The sequence below is a fragment of the Bos indicus x Bos taurus genome, chromosome 14 (genome assembly GCF_003369695.1).
Source record: "Bos indicus x Bos taurus breed Angus x Brahman F1 hybrid chromosome 14, Bos_hybrid_MaternalHap_v2.0, whole genome shotgun sequence".
Classification (NCBI taxonomy): Eukaryota; Metazoa; Chordata; class Mammalia; order Artiodactyla; family Bovidae; genus Bos; species Bos indicus x Bos taurus.
Genome location: NC_040089.1, coordinates 30,962,229 through 30,981,224, shown reverse-complemented (window position 1 = coordinate 30,981,224; position 18,996 = coordinate 30,962,229). Strand labels below are relative to the sequence as shown.

At 42.3% G+C, this 18,996-nt stretch overlaps 1 protein-coding gene across 1 annotated transcript; it reads right to left on the bottom strand.

Moving 5' to 3' along the window:
• Positions 1-1,462: 1,462 nt before the first annotated feature.
• On the bottom strand, positions 1,463-3,331 carry RRS1 (ribosome biogenesis regulator homolog). Its single transcript, XM_027561092.1, has one exon. It carries the CDS (start codon positions 3,208-3,210, stop codon positions 2,113-2,115), a length of 1,098 nt encoding a protein of 365 aa, XP_027416893.1. The 5' UTR covers positions 3,211-3,331; the 3' UTR covers positions 1,463-2,112.
• Positions 3,332-18,996: the final 15,665 nt, after the last annotated feature.

The following is an 18,996-nucleotide window of genomic DNA, read 5'->3' as shown; positions in this document are numbered from 1 at the left end:
GGCAGCGCCCCCTCACCCCCTCCCTAAATCCTTTAAAATGCTCTTTTGCCTTAAGTGTATTTTCAGAATAAACACAACTGCATTTAAATTTAACGGTAAATAAGAACTTTGCAAACAGCCCCCCCCCCACCCCGACTTTTTTTTTTAAACAAGACTAGTTAGAGAAGGAAATGGCAACCCACTCCAGTGTTCTTGCCTGGAGAATCCCAGGGATGGGGGAGCCTGGGCTGCCATCTATGGGGTCTCACAGAATCAGACATGACTGAAGCGACTTAGCAGCTAGATCAAGTCACAAAACAAAAGCCAGAAAAATTCCCAAACAAAACAAACAACAAAAAATCCCAGACAGTTGAGAAGAATTTAAAAGGTGTTAAATGCTCTATTAACGGTTTGGTTTGGAAGAAGCTGTTCAGGATACCATTATGCTTTCTTTTTTTAATCAACGGTTAAAACTTGCCATGGTTACATGAGAAGGGAGGGCTTACAGCACCAAGTGCTCCAGGCCCCAGTGGAAACAATGATCAGTGATGGCACAGTTCAGCTTTGTCAGAAGGTATGAGACAGTAAGTTGAACATGTGTTTTTAGTAACCTATTATGAAATCGGAATTAATCTCATCTTCATAGCAATTTCTAGAAGTAACATATAAAAATTGGACAATGGAAAAATGAAACAAACTCTCAATTTCCTATCAGGTGTCAGACCAAAAAGCAAGAGTAGGGTGGCTCCCCAGAGCTATAACAACAGCAGAAAAGCTCCCCCATTCTAGATCTGTATACTGTGAATCCTTTTCAGGAGGTATTTAGTTTTACAAAGACGAGTTACTGAAATCTGTTAGGGAAAGACATCCAGGATAACTGTAAATGTTTCACCTCCTAATCAGATCAGCTTAAGGCAATGGCACCCCACTCCAGTACTCTTGCCCGGAAAATCCCATGGACAGAGGAGCCTGGTGGGCTGCAGTCCATGCGGTCTCTAAGAGTCGGGGACGACTGAGCGACTTCACTTTCATTTTTTCCTTTCACGCATTGGAGAAGGAAATGGCAATCCACTCCAGTGTTCTTGCCTGGAGAATCCCAGGGATGGGGGAGCCTGGTGGGCTGCCATCTATGGGGTCACACAGAGTCGGACACGACTGAAGTGACTTAGCAGCAGCAGGTCAATTTGACAAATGAATCAAAAGATAGTAGTAATATTGCAAGTAAGGATTTTGTAGGTTTCTTTCTCTCTTCCCCAAACAGATCCCACTTGAAGCTTTAAAAAAAAAAACCTGCAATATAAATACTGATAAAGATTTAAGTATAAAATTAGGATTAGGACTTCCCTGGTGGTCCAGTGGCCAGGATTCCACACTCCCAATACAGGGGGCCTGGGTCTGATCCCTAGTCTGGGAACTAGATCCCACATACTGCAACTAAGACCCAGCACAGCCAAATAAACAAACATTAAAAAAAAAATTACGATTGAGGATTATTACCATTATTTAGTGAAGCCCAAATTTATCATTTACAGCAAATTAATGTTTTCAGTGTTGAAAAGCATCAAATTTTATTTTTGAAAGAGACACACTTTCAGTATTATATCTGACACCAAAAGCAGGATGAGTTTTTCTAATAAAAGTTGTCTTGCTGAAATCATAATTTAGCTGCTATGTTTTCTAGAAAGTAAATGAAAATAATCTGTACCAGGTATCCAGGTCATTGGTTTTACTTAAAATGTAACCTTTCTGTTCCCACATGCTTTAGTAAATACACAAACTTGTCATCAAAATGATGCAAAACCCAGCTATTAAGTCTCTCCCTTAAACCCCATCCAAAGTTTAAAGAGAGAAAAAAAAAGGCTGTTTAAAACTCATTCCTAGTTTTCACAGATTCTTTCCCTACTTCAGATGTCCTTAAATACAACCTTTAATCTCCAGCCAGAGTTTTGGTTGTGGTTAATACATTAATGTGTCCAGTCCAATATTTACATATCATCTTCAGAGGAGGGTAGTCCTGGCCCTTTAACCTCAAGCTCAATGAAGGCAGTGGCCAAATCTTGTGCATCTGGGTACTGTATCTAGAACTTAGCATAAGTACAGTTCTTGGTTTAGGAGAAGGTCCAAGGATGAAATTTACCTCCTCCTCTTTCCTCCTTGGTGTTGCCCCCCTTTTCTCTTGCCACTCAGGCCGGGAGGCCCGGAATTCATCTTGCCTCCCAGACCCCCTTTCCTCTTCCCTCCTTGGCTGGGAGTGCCCCCTTTCCTCTTACTCCCGGGACCCTGTCGGCCCCCCTTTCTCTTGCCCTTCTGACTCATTTTCCTCCGCTTAGCCGCCTCCTCCTGGTCCTCCTCTCTCATCTGCTTATTGGTGGCCCTCGTAATGTCCATCTGAGGCTTTTTGCTGTTCATCACTCGCAGCATCTCCAACTGGCTCTTTCTCTCGGCCGCAAAGTCCCCGAAAAGAGGCTGAAACTTCCTCTTCTTGCCAGAGCCCCTGGGCGCCTTCTCCTTGGGCAGACGCTCCTGGAAGCGCCCCACAGAGGCTGTGGAGACCTTGGCCACTTGCATGGCGCGGCCCAGCTCCTCCTTACTCTGGTGTCCAGTAGGGTGCATGCCGGCCGCGCTGGGCAGCTGCATCTTGTGCGCGCGGGCCAGGTTACGCAGCCGGTTCAGTTCGTTTTTGGCCACCCGTTCCTTCTTAGCCTGAATCCGCTTGGCGAACTGGTCCTCCATGGGGTCGGCATTGCCCGGCACCTCGATCAGCCACTCCTTGGTGTCGTCGCGGGCGCGCTGGTAGCCCCAGCGGCGGCGCCACTGGCCGCTCACTTCGTCCCACACCAGATTGGTCTTCTTCTTGGGACGGATACCCTTGAGGCGCGCAAACTGCTGCCAGCGAGTAAGCGGCCGCGGCCTGGGCACCGGCTTCTCGCGCGGCAGACGAGTGCTGGGTTCCGGCAGCCTTGCCACCAGCGCCTCCTCCACGCGCTCGGTAGGCAGCTGCCACAGCTGGTTGATGAGCAGCTGCGTGTTGTCCCGCGCCAGGGCCCTCAGCTCGGCCTCCTGTGTGGGTCCCGCGAGCCGCAGGCCGGTCGGGGGGTTCCGGTCAGAGGCCAGCAAATTACCCAGGTCGAACTCCAGCTCCAATTCCTTCTGCACCGTGATGCGCTGCAACTTCTCTGCCTCGTCCCGCTCCGCCTTTGCCAGCAGCTCTTCCACGCTCTGGCCCTCCATGGCTCCGGTTCGGCTCGCTGCCTCTGGGAGACAGTTCCAGTCACGTCTCCTCCCACACGGGTTAAAGCCGCGCACCACAAACACGTGCGACTTCCCGGACGCTCGACCCGGAAGAGAAAGTTCCGCTTCCGGGGCACCCGGAAGGGGCTCAAGGAGCCGGCTACCCGAGGAACGGCCGGCAGAGGGCGGTGTTAGAGAGCAGATGAGATTAGAGGCGGCCTTTGGGGTGGAGGCCGGAGGTAGGCGGAGCCGAATCTACGAATTCCGACGCCTGATTGGGACCTTGGCTCCCAGGATGCAGCTGCGGGAGGGAGTGGTCCTGTGCGAGCTGGGCAAGTTTGGGGGCCGCGGATTAAGGGGGTCCCGGAGCGACTGTTAGTTTTAGTGTGTGTAGAAAGTCAGTTCTCAAGATGTTTAGCCAGTCATTTTCACCAGAGCCCTGACACCTGTTCATGGTGTGCCCCTGGGTGTGGGCACTTCACCCGGGGATGTACAGAAAGCTAAGTGGAGACGGAGACTTGGTTTTCTTTGGGAGCGAGCGGGCCTGGAGGTTAGTCCGCCCTGAAGGGGCGCGGCTGTGCCCCCATCCCGGCGATCTGGTCCCCGGAGTCCGGGGCCACTTCCTCTCCTGGCTGATGGCAGAAGAGCGCGGGGCTCAGCTGTTAAACCGCCTGGGTTCCGACCTTGACCGCTCTGGTGTTGTGACCTTCGGCTGTGTAACTTGTTTGTGCCTATTTTTAAACCTGTAAGATGGGATTGCAAATATTACCTCCCAGGTCTGCCGTGAAGATAAATGAGTTAATATGCTCCCAGGGGAGCTTACACTGGGGTCTTGAGCATATGAGTGCTCAATAAATGTGAGCTGAATACGAATTATTATTTAATTCTCATCATGGCTCTGGGAACTCTGCTGAAAAGGCAGTCTTATACAGTGATTAAATACCAGGTTCTTGAATCAAGCTACCTAGAATAAGATCTGGGTTTCTTGTACCCACATTGGTCAGGTTGTTTAACTTAAGTCCTATTCATAAGTTGATGAACATGAAGCATTAGTTCCTGGTACATTGTAAGCATTCAGTAAGTGTTGGCTATTGTTATTCACTATATTCCACTGATGACAGAAGCAGGCTCAGAGAAGTAAAATGACTTGTCTAAGGTTATACAGCCAGGAAGTGTGGGAGCAGGAGAGATCTGAACTCTGGCTCTAAGACTACACACATATTCTCTGCAATGTCTTCCAGATTCTTGATACTCGAAAAGTGTGGTCTGTTGACCAGCAGTACAGTATCATCTGGGAGCTTGTTAGAAATGAAGAATCTCTGGCCTTAGCCCAGATGTTATGACTCAGAACCTTCATTTTAACAAAATATCTTAGTGATGAATGGAAATGAAAGCGGTTAGTTGCTCAGTGATCTCCAACTCTTTGCGACTCCATGGACCTCTGTCCGTGGAATTCTCCAGGCAAGAATACTGGAGTGGGTTGCCATTCCCTTCTCCAGGGGATCTTCCCAACCCAGGGATCGAACTAGGGCCTGGGTTTGCACAGCAGGCAGCTTCTTTACCATCTGAGCCTCCGGGGAAGCCATGAAAGTCAAAGTGTTAGTTGCTCAGTTGAATCCAATTCTTTGAGACCCCATGGACTGTAGCCTGCTGGGCTTCTCTGTTCATAGAATTCTCCAAGGAAGAATACTGGAGTGGGTTGCCATTTCCTTCTCCAGGGGAACTTCTCAACCTAGGGATTGAACCCAGGTCTCCTGCATTACAGGCACCTTCTTTACCATCTGAGCCACCAGGGAAGCCATAGGTGTAGTCAATTGTGGGAGGCACTGCTGATTGTGTGGTTGACAGGTTTTGTTTTCCTTTAATGGGAAGTTGGGAGTAGGTTAGGTTGGGAAGATCCCCTGGAGAAGGGAAAGTCTACCCAGTCCAGTATTCTGGCCTAAAGAATTCCACAGACTGTATAGTCCCTGGGGTTGCAAAGAGTTGGACACGACTGAGTGACTTTCACTTCACTGGGAGTAGTGAAGAAGGGGTTAGCTGAAGAATTAACCCATAGAAATGGACATTATAGCCATTAGGAAATAGATTCACTTGAGTGTCTGCTAAAGAGGGCTTTAGACACATACCTGTCACACTTGCTCCCTAAGATTGGGCTCTTCTTGAGCTGATTGACTTATCTCAGCTCTGCTCTGTTCATTCACTCAGCAGACATTTCGTGACCGCAATTTATGCCTCAGGAATTTAGCTCTAATATTCTTTCTTCCTCTTTTTTAAAAGCATTTTAGGATTTGCTGGGGGATTTTCTGAATGTTTGCCTTAACACTCAACACTAAGTCCTTAATACCAATCATCCCATGGGGCTGAGGCCAGGTCATAGGTCTTATTAGGTAACCTTCTTGGACCTTAAAGCTCTTGGGGTTTGCCGTAGGAGAGCGTTGAGGACACTGATATAACTATTCTGGGCTTGGCTTAGATTCATTCATTCAACAAACATTTGAATGACTACCATGTTTGAGACACTAGATGCAAAGATTAATGAGACCTTATGGAACAGTGGAGAAGAAAGAAAGGTTAAGAGAAATTTACAATATGGCATGATTAAGCCTTTAACAGGAAGTACAGCTATGTAGAATTGAGCTCTTTTGTCAGTCTTTTGAGTTAGGGAAAAAAGAGCAGGTGTAGATAGACGTTGAATGGTATGAATTCTCACTGGATGAAATGCTATTTGGTTTGAATCATATAGGTCAACTCTTCATTGAACTTGAATTGTTTAATGTTTATAATCCAAGTAAATTTTAATTTCCTTGATGACTGGAAACTGATTTTTACTTTCACTTTGCTGAGCCTAGCACTGGATATATAACAGGTGTCCAATGCACACTTGTTTGAAAGAATAAGTCTAGTTTCTAAATTAAAAAGGGATTAATGTTGGCTGTTCTAGTCAAGGTAAGCAAAACTAGTAAGACCAGGATTTGGAGCTTTAAGGAATATTAATCTTATTGAGGCAGCTTGCATTTGGATCATGTTTATGTTGGGCAAGACTGTGCAGTGTTAAGAAAGAGAGAGCCTACCAGGGATGTGCAGATATATATGAATATGCTATAATAGTATGGCAAAGGGTTGTACATATTGTCTTTTCCTCTTACTGGTTTTCCCCTTTGTCTTTGCTTCTTTATCCCATAATGCAGCTAGATCCCAAGTTCAGTCCTCAGACCCCTCTTCTTTTCTCTATATACCGACTCTCAGTGCCATTTCATCCACTTTCATTGTGTCAGCCGCTACCGCTGTGCAGATGATTCTTAGAGGTACATCTTTTCCTCTTTCCTTCTCAGAGCTCTAGACTCTAATCTCTGATCACCTGCTGGGCCCTTCCACCATAGTCTGAATTCAGTATGTCTAAGACTACATAACCCATCATCTTCCTGAAAATGTGCTTCCATCTTCCATCCAACTACCTTTTTCCCCCTCTCCAACAAATGTTTATAGAAGGCTTTTATGGCCAAAACACTGTTCTGAGCTTTGGAAATGCAACGATGAGTAAAACCAGGCTCACTAATGTAATCATCTGCTCTGGTCTAGTAAGGCTTGACACTACGATATCATCCTTGGCCTCTCTCTTCCCATCTCTAAATTCAGCCAGTCTGTTGGGCTTCCCTGGTGGTCCAGTGGTTAAGAATCTGCCTTGCAATTCAAGGGACACAGATTCGATCCTCGGTCAGGGAAGATCCCACATGTGGCAGAGGAACTAAGCCCCTGTGCCGCAACTACTGAGCCCAAGCTCTAGAGCCTGTGAGCTGCAACTGGAGCCCGTGCTCTGCAACAAGAGAAGCCACTCTAATGAGAAACTCGAGGACCACAAAGAAAAGCAGCCCTCACTCTGCAGTGGAAGAAGCCCGAGCACAGCAGTGAAGACCCACCACAGCCAAAAAAATAAAATAAAATAAATCCAGTCAGTCTATTAAAATTTGTCTCTGTATTATTCCTTTGTCATCCTCACGACCATGACCTTACCCTAGACTGGAACTCTTCCATTTCTCCAGGTACTTTCTCCACTTTGCTCTCTGCTCTGGCTTCCACATATGACCAGCAGGAGGCAGTGACAGATCAGAAGTGAAGAGAGAAGGATGAAGGCGTGTTTGTCCCTTGCATGCTCAGTCCTGTCCGAATCTTTGAGACCTCATGGACTATGTATAGCCTGCCTCTGTCCATGGAATTTCCCAGGCGAGCTGGCAACAATGCGATTTGAACCCACGCCCCCAAAGAGACTGGAGCCTTAACCCAGTACCTTAGACCGCTCAGCCACGCTACCCTGCTTGTCCCTAGCCCTCTGCAGACTGGTGTGGGTTGGCTGATTACTAACTGAAAGGCCATAGCTCTAATCAGGCATCTCTCCACATGCAGGCACCTCTCCCAGCTCCTCTAATTGCTTTGCAGGCCTAGGGGTGGTTAAGGCTTTTACCATTGTGGTCCTATTCTTTGTGAATTTCCTTAAGCCATGTCCACATTATTGTAATATTCCCTTTGTTAATCTGAAATTCCCCGGCCCACCTGCGACCTGTTTCCTGCCAGGACCTTGACTAGTACCCAGAGACCCTTCCCAGAGCATCCTAAGCAGTTTCCTGCCTCTGTGCAGGAAATGCAAAACTGCATTTGCACTCTAAGAGAGTGCATCTGGAGGATTTATCTTTCACAGATTTAGCCAAATCACTCTTCTCCTCAAAAACTCCTCTATCTTGTTCTTGGTCTTGGATGTCAATGATCTGACCCCAAACTACTCTTCTTACTCACATGGCATGATCAGATCAGATCAGTCGCTCAGTCGTGTCCGACTCTTTGCAACCCCATGAATCGCAGCACGCCAGGCCTCCCTGTCCATCACCAACTCCCAGAGTTCACTCAGACTCACGTCCATCGAGTCAGTGATGCCATCCAGCCATCTCATCCTCTGTCGTCCCCTTCTCCTCCTGCCCCCAATCCCTCCCAGCATCAGAGTCTTTTCCAATGAGTCAACTCTTCGCATGAGGTGGCCAAAGTACTGGAGTTTCAGCTTTAGCATCATTCCTTCCAAAGAAATCCTAGGGCTGATCTCCTTCAGAATGGACTGCTCCTTTTACTTGCCTTTCAGATACTTCTTTCCCACCCTAGTTTCCATCTTAGCTATTTTCTAGAGCCTTACTTCTCTCAAGAAAGGCAAAGATGAGGGACAGGACAGAAAAAGCAATGATTTTATTTTTGTTGCGACGTTGAGAAACAATAACAAAAGTGAACCTGTTAGGGAGCTTCCCCTCCCCCAGCCATGGGCAGGAGGGTTAAAGATGGGAAGCTAGTACCTTTCTTGTTCTCTCAAAACATAACTAGATGGTCAGTAAAACATTTTTGTAAGCAGTTTCTTCATCCTTTTGATTAACTCAGATTTCCTTTCTAAACATTTCTCAGTTGCCCCTTTTGGTAGCAGAAATCATGGGGAATTATCCAACCATTCTCTAGTCCTGCTGTGAGCACAGTTATTTTGAATATTTTTGTCGAGGAAATTCAATGTTCCAGTAATTTGATACAATAGCAGGAAAAGACTCCTAAAACACATTATTTCCACAAGGTTCATCTTCTTCTTCTTCTTTTTTTTTTTTTTTTTAACAGATTTTTAATGTAATTTAGATGTACTTGAGGGGAAAATTTAATTTTGAAACTTTCTTAATCATAGATAAAAATCTGTGTATTCATGTAGTTCGGTTTAATCAGAAACCGACACAAAAAACCTATCATTTTCTTTAAAAGGGAAGAAGATATATAATTAAGGTTTTGTGTGGTTAGTGTAGAAGCAGACTGAACAGTGTGCTATTGCCTAGAAGGAGCTGTGGATTTCAGGATAGTAGAAATGACGGTAGCATTTTAGAACTGACTTAAGTTGTTTTGTTCTCTGTAAAATACACAATGGTTCCACTTCAGAAAACTGCATTTGCCAAAATCTTATTATCACCTGTAAGATAAGTAAGCACCGATGGCCGATAGTTTTCATTCATGACTGCATCATTAAATCCAAGGGAATAAAATTGGTTTGAGATTTAGAGTTCAATATAAAATGAAAGAGTGAGATAAAAAGGAAAACTGAAGTTCCAGAATTTTATGGATATTTGCACTTTAAGAATTCAATAACAAAATTTAGATCCATTTATTAAAGTATCATTCTCTGTTATACTTTAACTTACAAAGGTAAAATTGCAATGAGTAAGAAATATTTTTGTTTTTCTTTTCAGTTAATGAAATCTGAATAATTTTTGTACATAGCTTGAGAGTGGATTTACTCCACATCAGGTAACTAAGTCCTGAATTCCTTCCCCCTAATAAAAGCAACTGCATTGCCACCCAGTCTTCAACTTGTCTTTGCAGTCATAGACCGTGTGTGAACATATATTGATCTGCCCATCAAAATTTTCTTCTAAATTTCCCATAAGAGCAATATCAAGAATGCACAGGGAATTTAGTCCTATACCAAACAAACATTAATTCTTGGCCCTCTTAGCCAAAAATTGTTTCTAACCAATTTGTACAGAAACAAATTGTTTCTCTATTTGTACAACATGTCTGTGAAAAATGAAAGCAACAAACAGAAAGCTAAAACCAAGACCCCACATATGGGAAGCTCTGTAGCCCGCACTTTTCCTTCTCTAAGTGTTTTTACTTCCCAGAGGAAGACAGCAAAGCAATGGATCTCTTAGTGGCAAATAGGTGTGTGATTCTGTCCTTGTCAGCATCCCAAGAGTGCATGGTGGTCTCGACCAGTTCCTGGGGTGCCTGGTGACACAGAAGATCCAGTTGCTTGTGGTGTGTGGGCTTTTCCGAAGGCCCAGTTAGGAGTCATTATTTAGAATGTATAGATAATATTCCTGACATTTTCCAGGCATTTCAACTGCCTCATTATCCAAGACAGTGTGGATTTCAGCTGTGGAATCTCCCTTCCTATGGTGGGTCCTGGGTTTCCTTCTCTAGAAAGCCTGTGGATTAGGCTTTAAGTCTCAGACTTCAGTTTATTCATCTGGAAAATGAAGGGTTTTGACTATGTGGCCTTTACAATTCATCTCTATGATCCTTTTCTTTTGTTAAAAAGCTATGTTTTGGGGGACCTCCTTGGTGGTCCAGTGGTTAAAACTCCACACTGCCAATGCAGGGAGCCTGAATTCAATCCCTGCTCAGAAAACTAAGATCCCACATGCTATGTAGCTAGGCCAAAAAAATAAGAACAAAAGAAAGAAAGCCATCCTTAAAAAAAATTAAAGTGAGAAGTTAAAAAAAAAACAACAAAAACTATAAAAGAAAAGCTATACTCTTCTGATGCTCCAGTATTACTTTCTTATAAAGCACTTTCTCTTTTGGTTATTGATTGAATTTTTTGACAGATGTATCCGTTTACCAACCTCCCCCTCTTCCTGAGTCATTTATTTCATTTCCTAGGCTGGTTGTATGACTCCACATAGTGAAACAGCTTCCTGTGCGCACAAGGAGACTGTGACTATACAAGTGCTAATCAGTGTTTAATAATGTGGAGGTTGATTATTGTGTTTTGTAGGTTTTTCATGATGCTTTTCCTCTTCCTTTTTTTTCTTCCGCTTACCATTAAACTTCTTTGAGAACTCTAAGGCAGGGTAGAGAATGAGCAGTGTTTACACTGTTTTACTATTTGTTATCTGTTCTTGAAAAATGCCTTATAGGGAAGAAGATAGAAGATATATTTTAAAATATTTTTAAGATATTTATATTATGAGGTCAGGTCTGGGAATGAAAGATTATGGTAGATTGGCTTTATTTGTATCTTTTCTGGCCCAAGATCTAGGAGTGATGCTATTCTTTGATTATTACAATTATAGAAAAGTTTTAGAGAAAGCTTCAAAGTTAACTCCCTCAAATAATAAAATCAGGGCAGTTTTGTGTTTTGTTTTGCTTCAGAGAAAGCTAGTCAGAGAATTTCAACACAAGGAAGGGAAAGCAGAGGCATACCCCATGCGGAGAGACTATAGTTTTCATTCTAGCCCACTGCAAAGAAAGTGAATATTACAATAGAGCAAGTCATCTGATTTTTTTTGTTTCCCAGTGCATATAAAATATGTTTACATAATACTTTAATGTTAAGTGTGCAATAGCATTATGTTTAAAAAAACCAAGTATGTGTGTGTGAGTTCAGTCTCAAAGTTTTGTCCAACCCTTTGCAACCTCATGGACTGTAGCCCGCCAGGCTCCTCTATCTTTGGGATTTTCCAGGCAAGAATACTGGAGTGGGTTGCCATTTCCTCCTCCAGGGGATCTTCCCGATTCTGGGATAGAGCCCATGTCTCCTGCATCTCTTGCATTGGCAGGCAGGTTCTTTACCGTTGAGCCAAAAAAAAAAAATCAATGTGCATACCTAAATTAAAAATAATTTATTGCTAAAAAATGCTAACCATCATCTGGTAATTCAGCATTGCCACAAACCTTTCAAGTGGTAAAAACAAAACAAAACAAACACTGTTATCTGCAAAACACAATAAAATAAAGTATTCCTGTAGAATAAAATATAATAATATTTCTGGTATGTTTAGTAATTATTCAAAGAATGTGTCTTGGTGATTTCTGGTCTGATTACCTGGGGACAAATTCCCCAGGGGTTCATCATCCCATCTGAAAAATGAGCTAACGTTATTTCTCGGTTTTAGAGTTCTGTGAGTGGAAGACAAGTTATTCAAACACACTTTTGCAAAGAACCCTTGTGAGGTGTCAGGAGACAGGTTCTGACTCCATTTCCCTACTTCATAGTTGTGGGTGGCTTGGTAAGTCACTTCACCTCTCTTTGTCAGTTTCTCTGTCTATGACTTGAGCTTCACCAGCTTCTCTCCATGCCCCTTCTAGCTTCGTGTAGCACTGTGCTTCTGTTAATATGGCCTCAAGAGAGAAGTGTGGGTGACGGGGAAACATAGACTTGAAGACAGAGATTCTTAATTGGATGAGCTTCAGGGGGACATGAATCCCTTGGTGCTTGGTGCAAACACGTGTGTGTGTGTCTGCACCTTAATGAATAGAAACTTTTTTTTATCCCCGTCAGATTCTCTAAAACCTCTGTGACTCTCTACGCCTCACCCACATGGTTGAGAACTATGTATTGTAGAGGAGGGAGATAATGAAGGGAGTAATTGGTGAAAATTTTTATGTAAGAATAACTTGGGTTGGCCTTTGAGCCAGGGTAGAATTTAAGTAGATGGGAGGAGGAAGATGGTAGTGATGGGAAGAGAAAGATAGTACCATCCAGTAGATGGCAGTGATGTGAGTAAAGACATGTAGCCACTATTTTACGGAGCAAGTACAATGTTTCAAGCAATGATTATAAATCTTCACAGTGGGCCTAGGAGGTAGATATTACTAATATGCTCATTTTATGCTGCCCCCTGCCCCACCACCTCACTACTAGTTTGCTCTCTATGAGTTTTGGATTTTTTGGTAATTTTTTTTTTTTTAGATTTAAAATATGTGGGTCATGTGGTATTTGTCTACCTATGTCTGACTTATTTTACTTAGCATGATGCCTTAAAGTTCCATCTGTATAGTTGCAAATGGTGAAATTTCATTTTTTTTTTTTTGCTGAATAATATTCCATTATATCTATCTATAGCACATTTTAAAAATCCATTTATACATTGATGGACACTTAGATTGTTTCCTTATTGTGGCTTAATGTAAATAATGATGCAATGAACATGGGGGTACAGAGAATCTTTTTAAGTTAGGGTTTTGTTTCCTTTACTCAGAAGTGGAATGGCTGGGTCATATGGTACTTCTATTTTTAGTTTCACTGGCATTATTGGCTACATTGGGGAGCATTCCTCTTTTTTTCATCTCTAGTAGAGTTTGTATAAGATTGGTACATCTGATTATTTGAAAGCTTAGTAGGATTCACATATAAAATTATGTAGGCTTAGTATTTTCTCTGTGAGGAGATTTTAAAGTTCTAATTCTTTTTTATGAGTGGAGTCATTTTTCTTCTCCTCAAAACAGTTTTGGTAAGATACATATTTCTAGAAATTTGTCTATTTCTTTTAATTTTTCCAATTTAGTGGCATAAACTTTTCATAAGAGCCTCTCAAATATTCTCCTCTTTATCTAAAGTTATGCTGTTGCCTCACTCCTAATATTTTTTGTCATATTCTCTCTTTATTCTTGATCAGTCTTATCAGAGGATTTTCTATTTAGTTTTTGCACACATCTAGTTTTTTACTTGATTGATACTCTCCAGTATATTTTTATTTTCATCCTATTAATTTTTGTTCTTTTATTCATCTTTCTTCAACTTTGATAGTGTTATTCTTTTTTTAAGAAAATGTCTCTAGTTCAACTTCAGTTCAGTTCAGTTCAGTCGTTCAGTCATATCTGACTCTTTGTGACCCCATGGACTGCAGCACACCAGGCCTCCTTGTCCATCACCAACTCCCAGAGCCTACTCAAACTCATGTCCATTGAGTTAGTGATGCCATCCAACCATCTCATCCTCTGTCGTCCCCTTCTCCTCCTGCCTTCAATCTTTCCCAGCATCAGGGTCTTTTCTAATGAGTCAGTTCTTCGCATCAGGTGGCCAAAGTATTGGAGTTTCAGCTTCAGCATCAGTCCTTCCAATGAATATTCAGGACTGATTTTCTTTAGGATGGACTGGTTGAATATCCTTGCTGTCCAAAGGACTCTCAAGAGTCTTCTCCAATACCACAGATCAAAAGCATCAATTTTTCAGCACTCAGCTTTCTGTATAGTCCAACTCTCACATCCACACATGACTACTGGAAAAACCATAGCTTTGACTAGATGGACCTTTGTTGGCAAAGTAATGTCTCTGCTTTTTAATAAACTGTCTAGTTTGGTCATAGCTTTTCTTCCAAAGAGCAAGCATCTTTTAATTTCATGTCTGCAGTCACCATCTGCAGTGATTTTGGAGCCCCCAAATATAAAGTCTGTCATTCTTTCCACTGTTTCCCCATCAATTTGCCATGAAGTGATGGGACTGGATGCCATGATCTTAGTTTTCTGGATGTTGAGTTTTAAATTAACTTTTTCACTTTCCTCTTTCACTTTCATCAAGAGGCTCCATAGTTCTTTGCTTTCTGCCATAAGGGTGGTGTCATCTGCATATCTGAGGTTATTGATAATTCTCCCAGAAATCTTGATTCCAGCTTGTGCTTCCTCCAGCCCAGCGTTTCTCATGATGTACTCTGCATATAAGTTAAATAAGCAGGGTGACAGTATACAGCCTTGACGTACTCCTTTCCCTATTTGGAACCAGTCTGTTTCATGTCCAGTTCTAACTGTTGCTTCCTGACCTGCATACAGATTTCTCAGGAAGCAGGTTAGGTGGTCTGGTATTCTCCTCTCTTTAAGAATTTCCCACAGTTTGTTGTGATCCAGACAGTTAAAGGTTTTGGCATAATCAATAAAGCAGTAGATTTTTTTTGGAACTCTCTTGCTTTTTTGATGATCCAGTGGATGTTGGCAATTTGATCTCTGTTTCCTCTGCCTTTTCTGAATCCAGCTTGAACATCTGGAAGTTTACAGTTCATGTACTGTTGAAGCCTGGCTTGGAGAATTTTGAGCATTACTTTGCTAGCATGTGAGATGAGTGCAATTGTGCATTGGTTGGAGCATTCTTTGGCATTTCCTTTCTTTGTGATTGGAATGGAAACTGACCTTTTCCAGTCCTGTGGCCACTGCTGAGTTTTCCAAATGTGCTGGCATATTGGGTACAGCACTTTCACAGCATCATCTTTCAGGATTTGAAATAGCTCAACTGGAATTCCATCACCTCCACTAGCTTTGTTCATACTGATGCTACCTAATGCCCACTTGACTTTGCATTCCATGGTGTCTGGCTCTTGGTGAGTGATCACACCATTGTGATTATCCGGGTCATGAAGATCTTTTTTGTACAGTTCTTCTGTGTATTCTTGCCACCTCTTCTTAATATCTTCTGCTTCTGTTAGGTCCATACCATTTCTGTCCTTTATTGTGCCCATTTTTGCATGAAATGTTCCCTTGGTATCTCTAATTTTCTTGAAGAGATCTCTAGTCTTTCCCATTCTATTGTTTTCCTCTATTTCTTTACACTGATCCCTGAGGAAGGCTTTCTTATCTCATCTTGCTATTCTTTGGAACTCTGCATTCAAATGGGTATATATCTTTCCTTTTCTCCTTTGCCTTCCGCTTCTCTTCTTTTCATAGCTGTTTGTAAGTCCTCCTCAGACAACCATTTTGCCTTTTTGCATTTCTTTTTCTTGGGGATGGTCTTGATCACTGCCTCCTGTACAATGTCATGAACCTCTGTCCATAGTTCTTCAGGCACTCTGTCTATCAGATCTAATCCCTTGAATCTATTTGTCACTTCCACTGTATAGTTGTAAGGGATTTGATTTAGGTCATACCTGAAAGGTCTAGTGGTTTTCCCTACTTTCTTCAATTTAAGTCTGACTTTGGCAACAAGGAGTTCATGATCTGAGCCACAGTCAGCTCCCAGTCTTGTTTTTGCTGACTGTATAGAGCTTCTCCATCTTTGGCCTCAAAGAATATAATCAATCTGATTTCAGTATTGACCATCTGGTGATGTCCATTTGTAGAGAATACTGGAGTAGGTAGCCTTTCCCTTCTCCAAGGGATCTTCCCAACCTAGGGATCGAACCCAGGTTTCCCTCATTGCAGGAGGATTCTCTACCAGCTGAGCCACAAGGGATGCCCCTAGTTCAAGTTAAGTTCCTAATTTTTGGATTTTTTAAAAAAATAGGTAAGTATTTAAAGCTGTACCTTTCCCTTCAAGTAATACTTTTATCATGTCTCACAAAATGTATGTTACTTTGATTTTCATTCAGTTCTCTGTATTTTCCTGAAATAAATATATATTTTTTCCTTTTAAATTTAACTTTTCTGTGTCTTCATTATTTAGGTATGCTTCTTGTGAGTAGTAGATAGCTAGAAAAAATCCACCTGACAATCTCTTTTAACTGGGAAGCTTTATGCATTAACATTCAGTGCGGGATTTCCTTGGTGATCCAGTGGCTAAGACTCCCCGCTCCACATGCAGGGGGCTGGTGTTCGATTACTGATCAGAAGAATTAGTAAATCCCACATACCACAACTAGGAATTTGCACACTGCATCTGAGGTTCCCACATGCCACAACTAAGACCTGGAGCAGTCAAACAAATAAATAAAAAACATTCAATGGAATTTAGAGTATATTTGGGTTTGTCTTAATGGTCTCCTTGCTTTTTATTTGTCATTTTCTCTTTCTTAATTTGAATATTTTTTTCTTTCATTTCTTTTTTCTAATTGTTTAGAAGTTAGGATGTTTTTTATTACAAGGTTGCATCTGGATTTTTTCCACTTATATTTAACTTCAAGAAGTCTAAGGTTAATCAGTATCTTAACACTCCGTGCTGAATAATAGAAGGTTGTGAACTTTGATCATCTCCCATCAAATTATTTACTCTTCTTGGTTAATATTTTAGTTGTATCTTTTTTTAAACTCTTAGATTAAACATTATTATAGTTACAGATAATATATCTAGATTTAACAATTTATTTAGATATTTACAAATATCTTTGCTCATTTTTCCTTCTTATCTCTTAAAATTCTTTTAGGGTCATTTTCTCTCTTCCTGAAGTATAGTCTTATAAGATTCCTTCATTAAGATTTCCTGATGGCAAACTCTTGCAGTTTTTGTTTATCTGAAAATGTCCTAGTTAATAAAAAAACAATTTAGTTGGATATGCAGGTATAAATTGATAGTTACCTTCTCTCAGGACTTTGAAGATATTATTCACCCTTTTGGTTTCCATTCTGCCTCTTGAGAAGTGGGCTGTCTCTTATGATGTAAACATAATACCACCATGCATTTTGATATAACTATGGATTTTACTAGATTCATGGATCACCATTGTTTCTTATGCTTTAGCATGATTTCCTCAGAAAATGTGTATAGGTGGTATAAATTCTGAGTCTTTTTATGTTTGAAAATGCTCTTCTTTGACCTGCTTTGTGGTTTGACACTTCTCACTGCTGGGCTTGCTCTTTCCTCCTTTAAAGACTTTCATTCCAGAGCCATGAAAGCAGGTAATTTACAGGTTTATTACTCAACTCAGGTGCAGGCAAAGTGAGGAGAGTCTCGGGGGAGGGGACTCACCAATGAGGGGACTCACCAGTGAGAGTACTCACCAGCTTCCATTAAATGATACTCTGGCGGGGCATAGAGTTCTTGGAGCAGTTCTTTTCCTTCAGTAGTCACTAAATAGTAACTGATGTTGAAGCGTATTTCTTCCCTTTAAATGGATCTACCCAAGCATTGTCATTTCTCTCCCATTAAATCTGCCTTAGTAGGAGCCACCTATTCAGATATGATCTTTGCTTGCTCGTGTCAGCTGCTGGGATTGGATCAAAATGAAGCAGGATTTGGACTCTTTTTGAGGAGCGTGATTCTCAGTTCTTGGGAGGTTTAGGTCTCGAGCTCTGGTTCTTCAGGCAATCTCTGCATTGTACCAGCCTTGCCCGAAGAAGCTTGTTTTCTCTGCAGTGACTGAGTCCTGCTAGAGTTTTAAACAAGATTCCAGAAGTACACACCCTCCACTGGCTGCTCAGCTCAGTTTCCTTGGGAGCTAAATGTCTCAGATGGGATTGTCTGTGTCTTTCACACACACGTGCAAGCACATGCATGCACGCGTGTGTGTGTGCGCGCGCTCACACACACACACAAAAACACACACATTTCTTTGTCCATTAGCTATTTTTTCTTGTTAAATGATATGGAATGAAGTATGACTAATGGACATATTCATAATCCAGCCCAAACGTCCCTTTTATGGTTGCCTTTCCTGCTGCTGCTCCATACACACAGTGTTTCCTAAGTGTTGAATTATTCTTCTGTTTCTTGAATATATGATATACTTTCTCATTTCCAGATCTTCCATCATAAAGTGGGAGAAATAAGAATGAAAGTATTAGAAACATTAGACCCAAGCTGACATTGCTCTAGAATCTGTCTCCCAACCACATTTTTAAACGAATAGGAAAACTGAGTCTGGTTCAGGGTTGCAGGACTTGTTTTAGTTAATGTGAGGATGTGGTGGGATATGACTTTTGACAGGAAGGAGTGAGATGCAGAGAACAGCGTTGACAGGGAAGCCCTACCAGTGAGATGCAGGAGGAGGGGCCAGGTGCTTCTGAGAGTCGTGAGTTCATTCGTTCATTTAGTGTGTATCAGTCTGAATGTCACCAGGTGAGTTAGGCGGTGACAGAACAGAAACGGGTGAGGAATATTAAATAGAGAGCAGCTTCATTGAAGATTGGAAATGTGAACATGCACGGTGCGTTTGGGAAGACAGAGCAGTTCAGAATGGCTGACACATTTGCAGGGCTAGCGGAAATGAGACTGTGATGATCAGGGGGGCCAGCTTGTGGAGGGGTTTGCTTATCATACTTGGTTCTCTATTTGACCAACAATTACTGAAGACCTACTGTTTGCCAGGAGCTATGCCAGCACTGGAGACAGAAGAGTGAGAAAGACAGTGTTCCTGCTCTCCAGGAGCTACAGGCATGGAGGAATGGTGTGGGTTAAGGCTGTAGACTGATGGAAAGTTCAGTCTCATGGCACCCAAGCGGAAGGGGACTGGAGGCAAGGAGTCCAGACAGATAGGAAATAGCTTCCTGAATTCAAGGGAGAAATGATGCAAGCCTGGACTTTGGAGAGTGATGGTTGATGGTAATGGAAAGGCATCATGGGCCAGGGAGAAGGTCAAG

Coding starts and splice junctions, on each gene's coding strand:
- RRS1 (XM_027561092.1), bottom strand. CDS start 3,210: ATGGAGGGCCAGAGCGTGGAAGAGCTGCTGGCAAAGGCGGAGCGGGAC.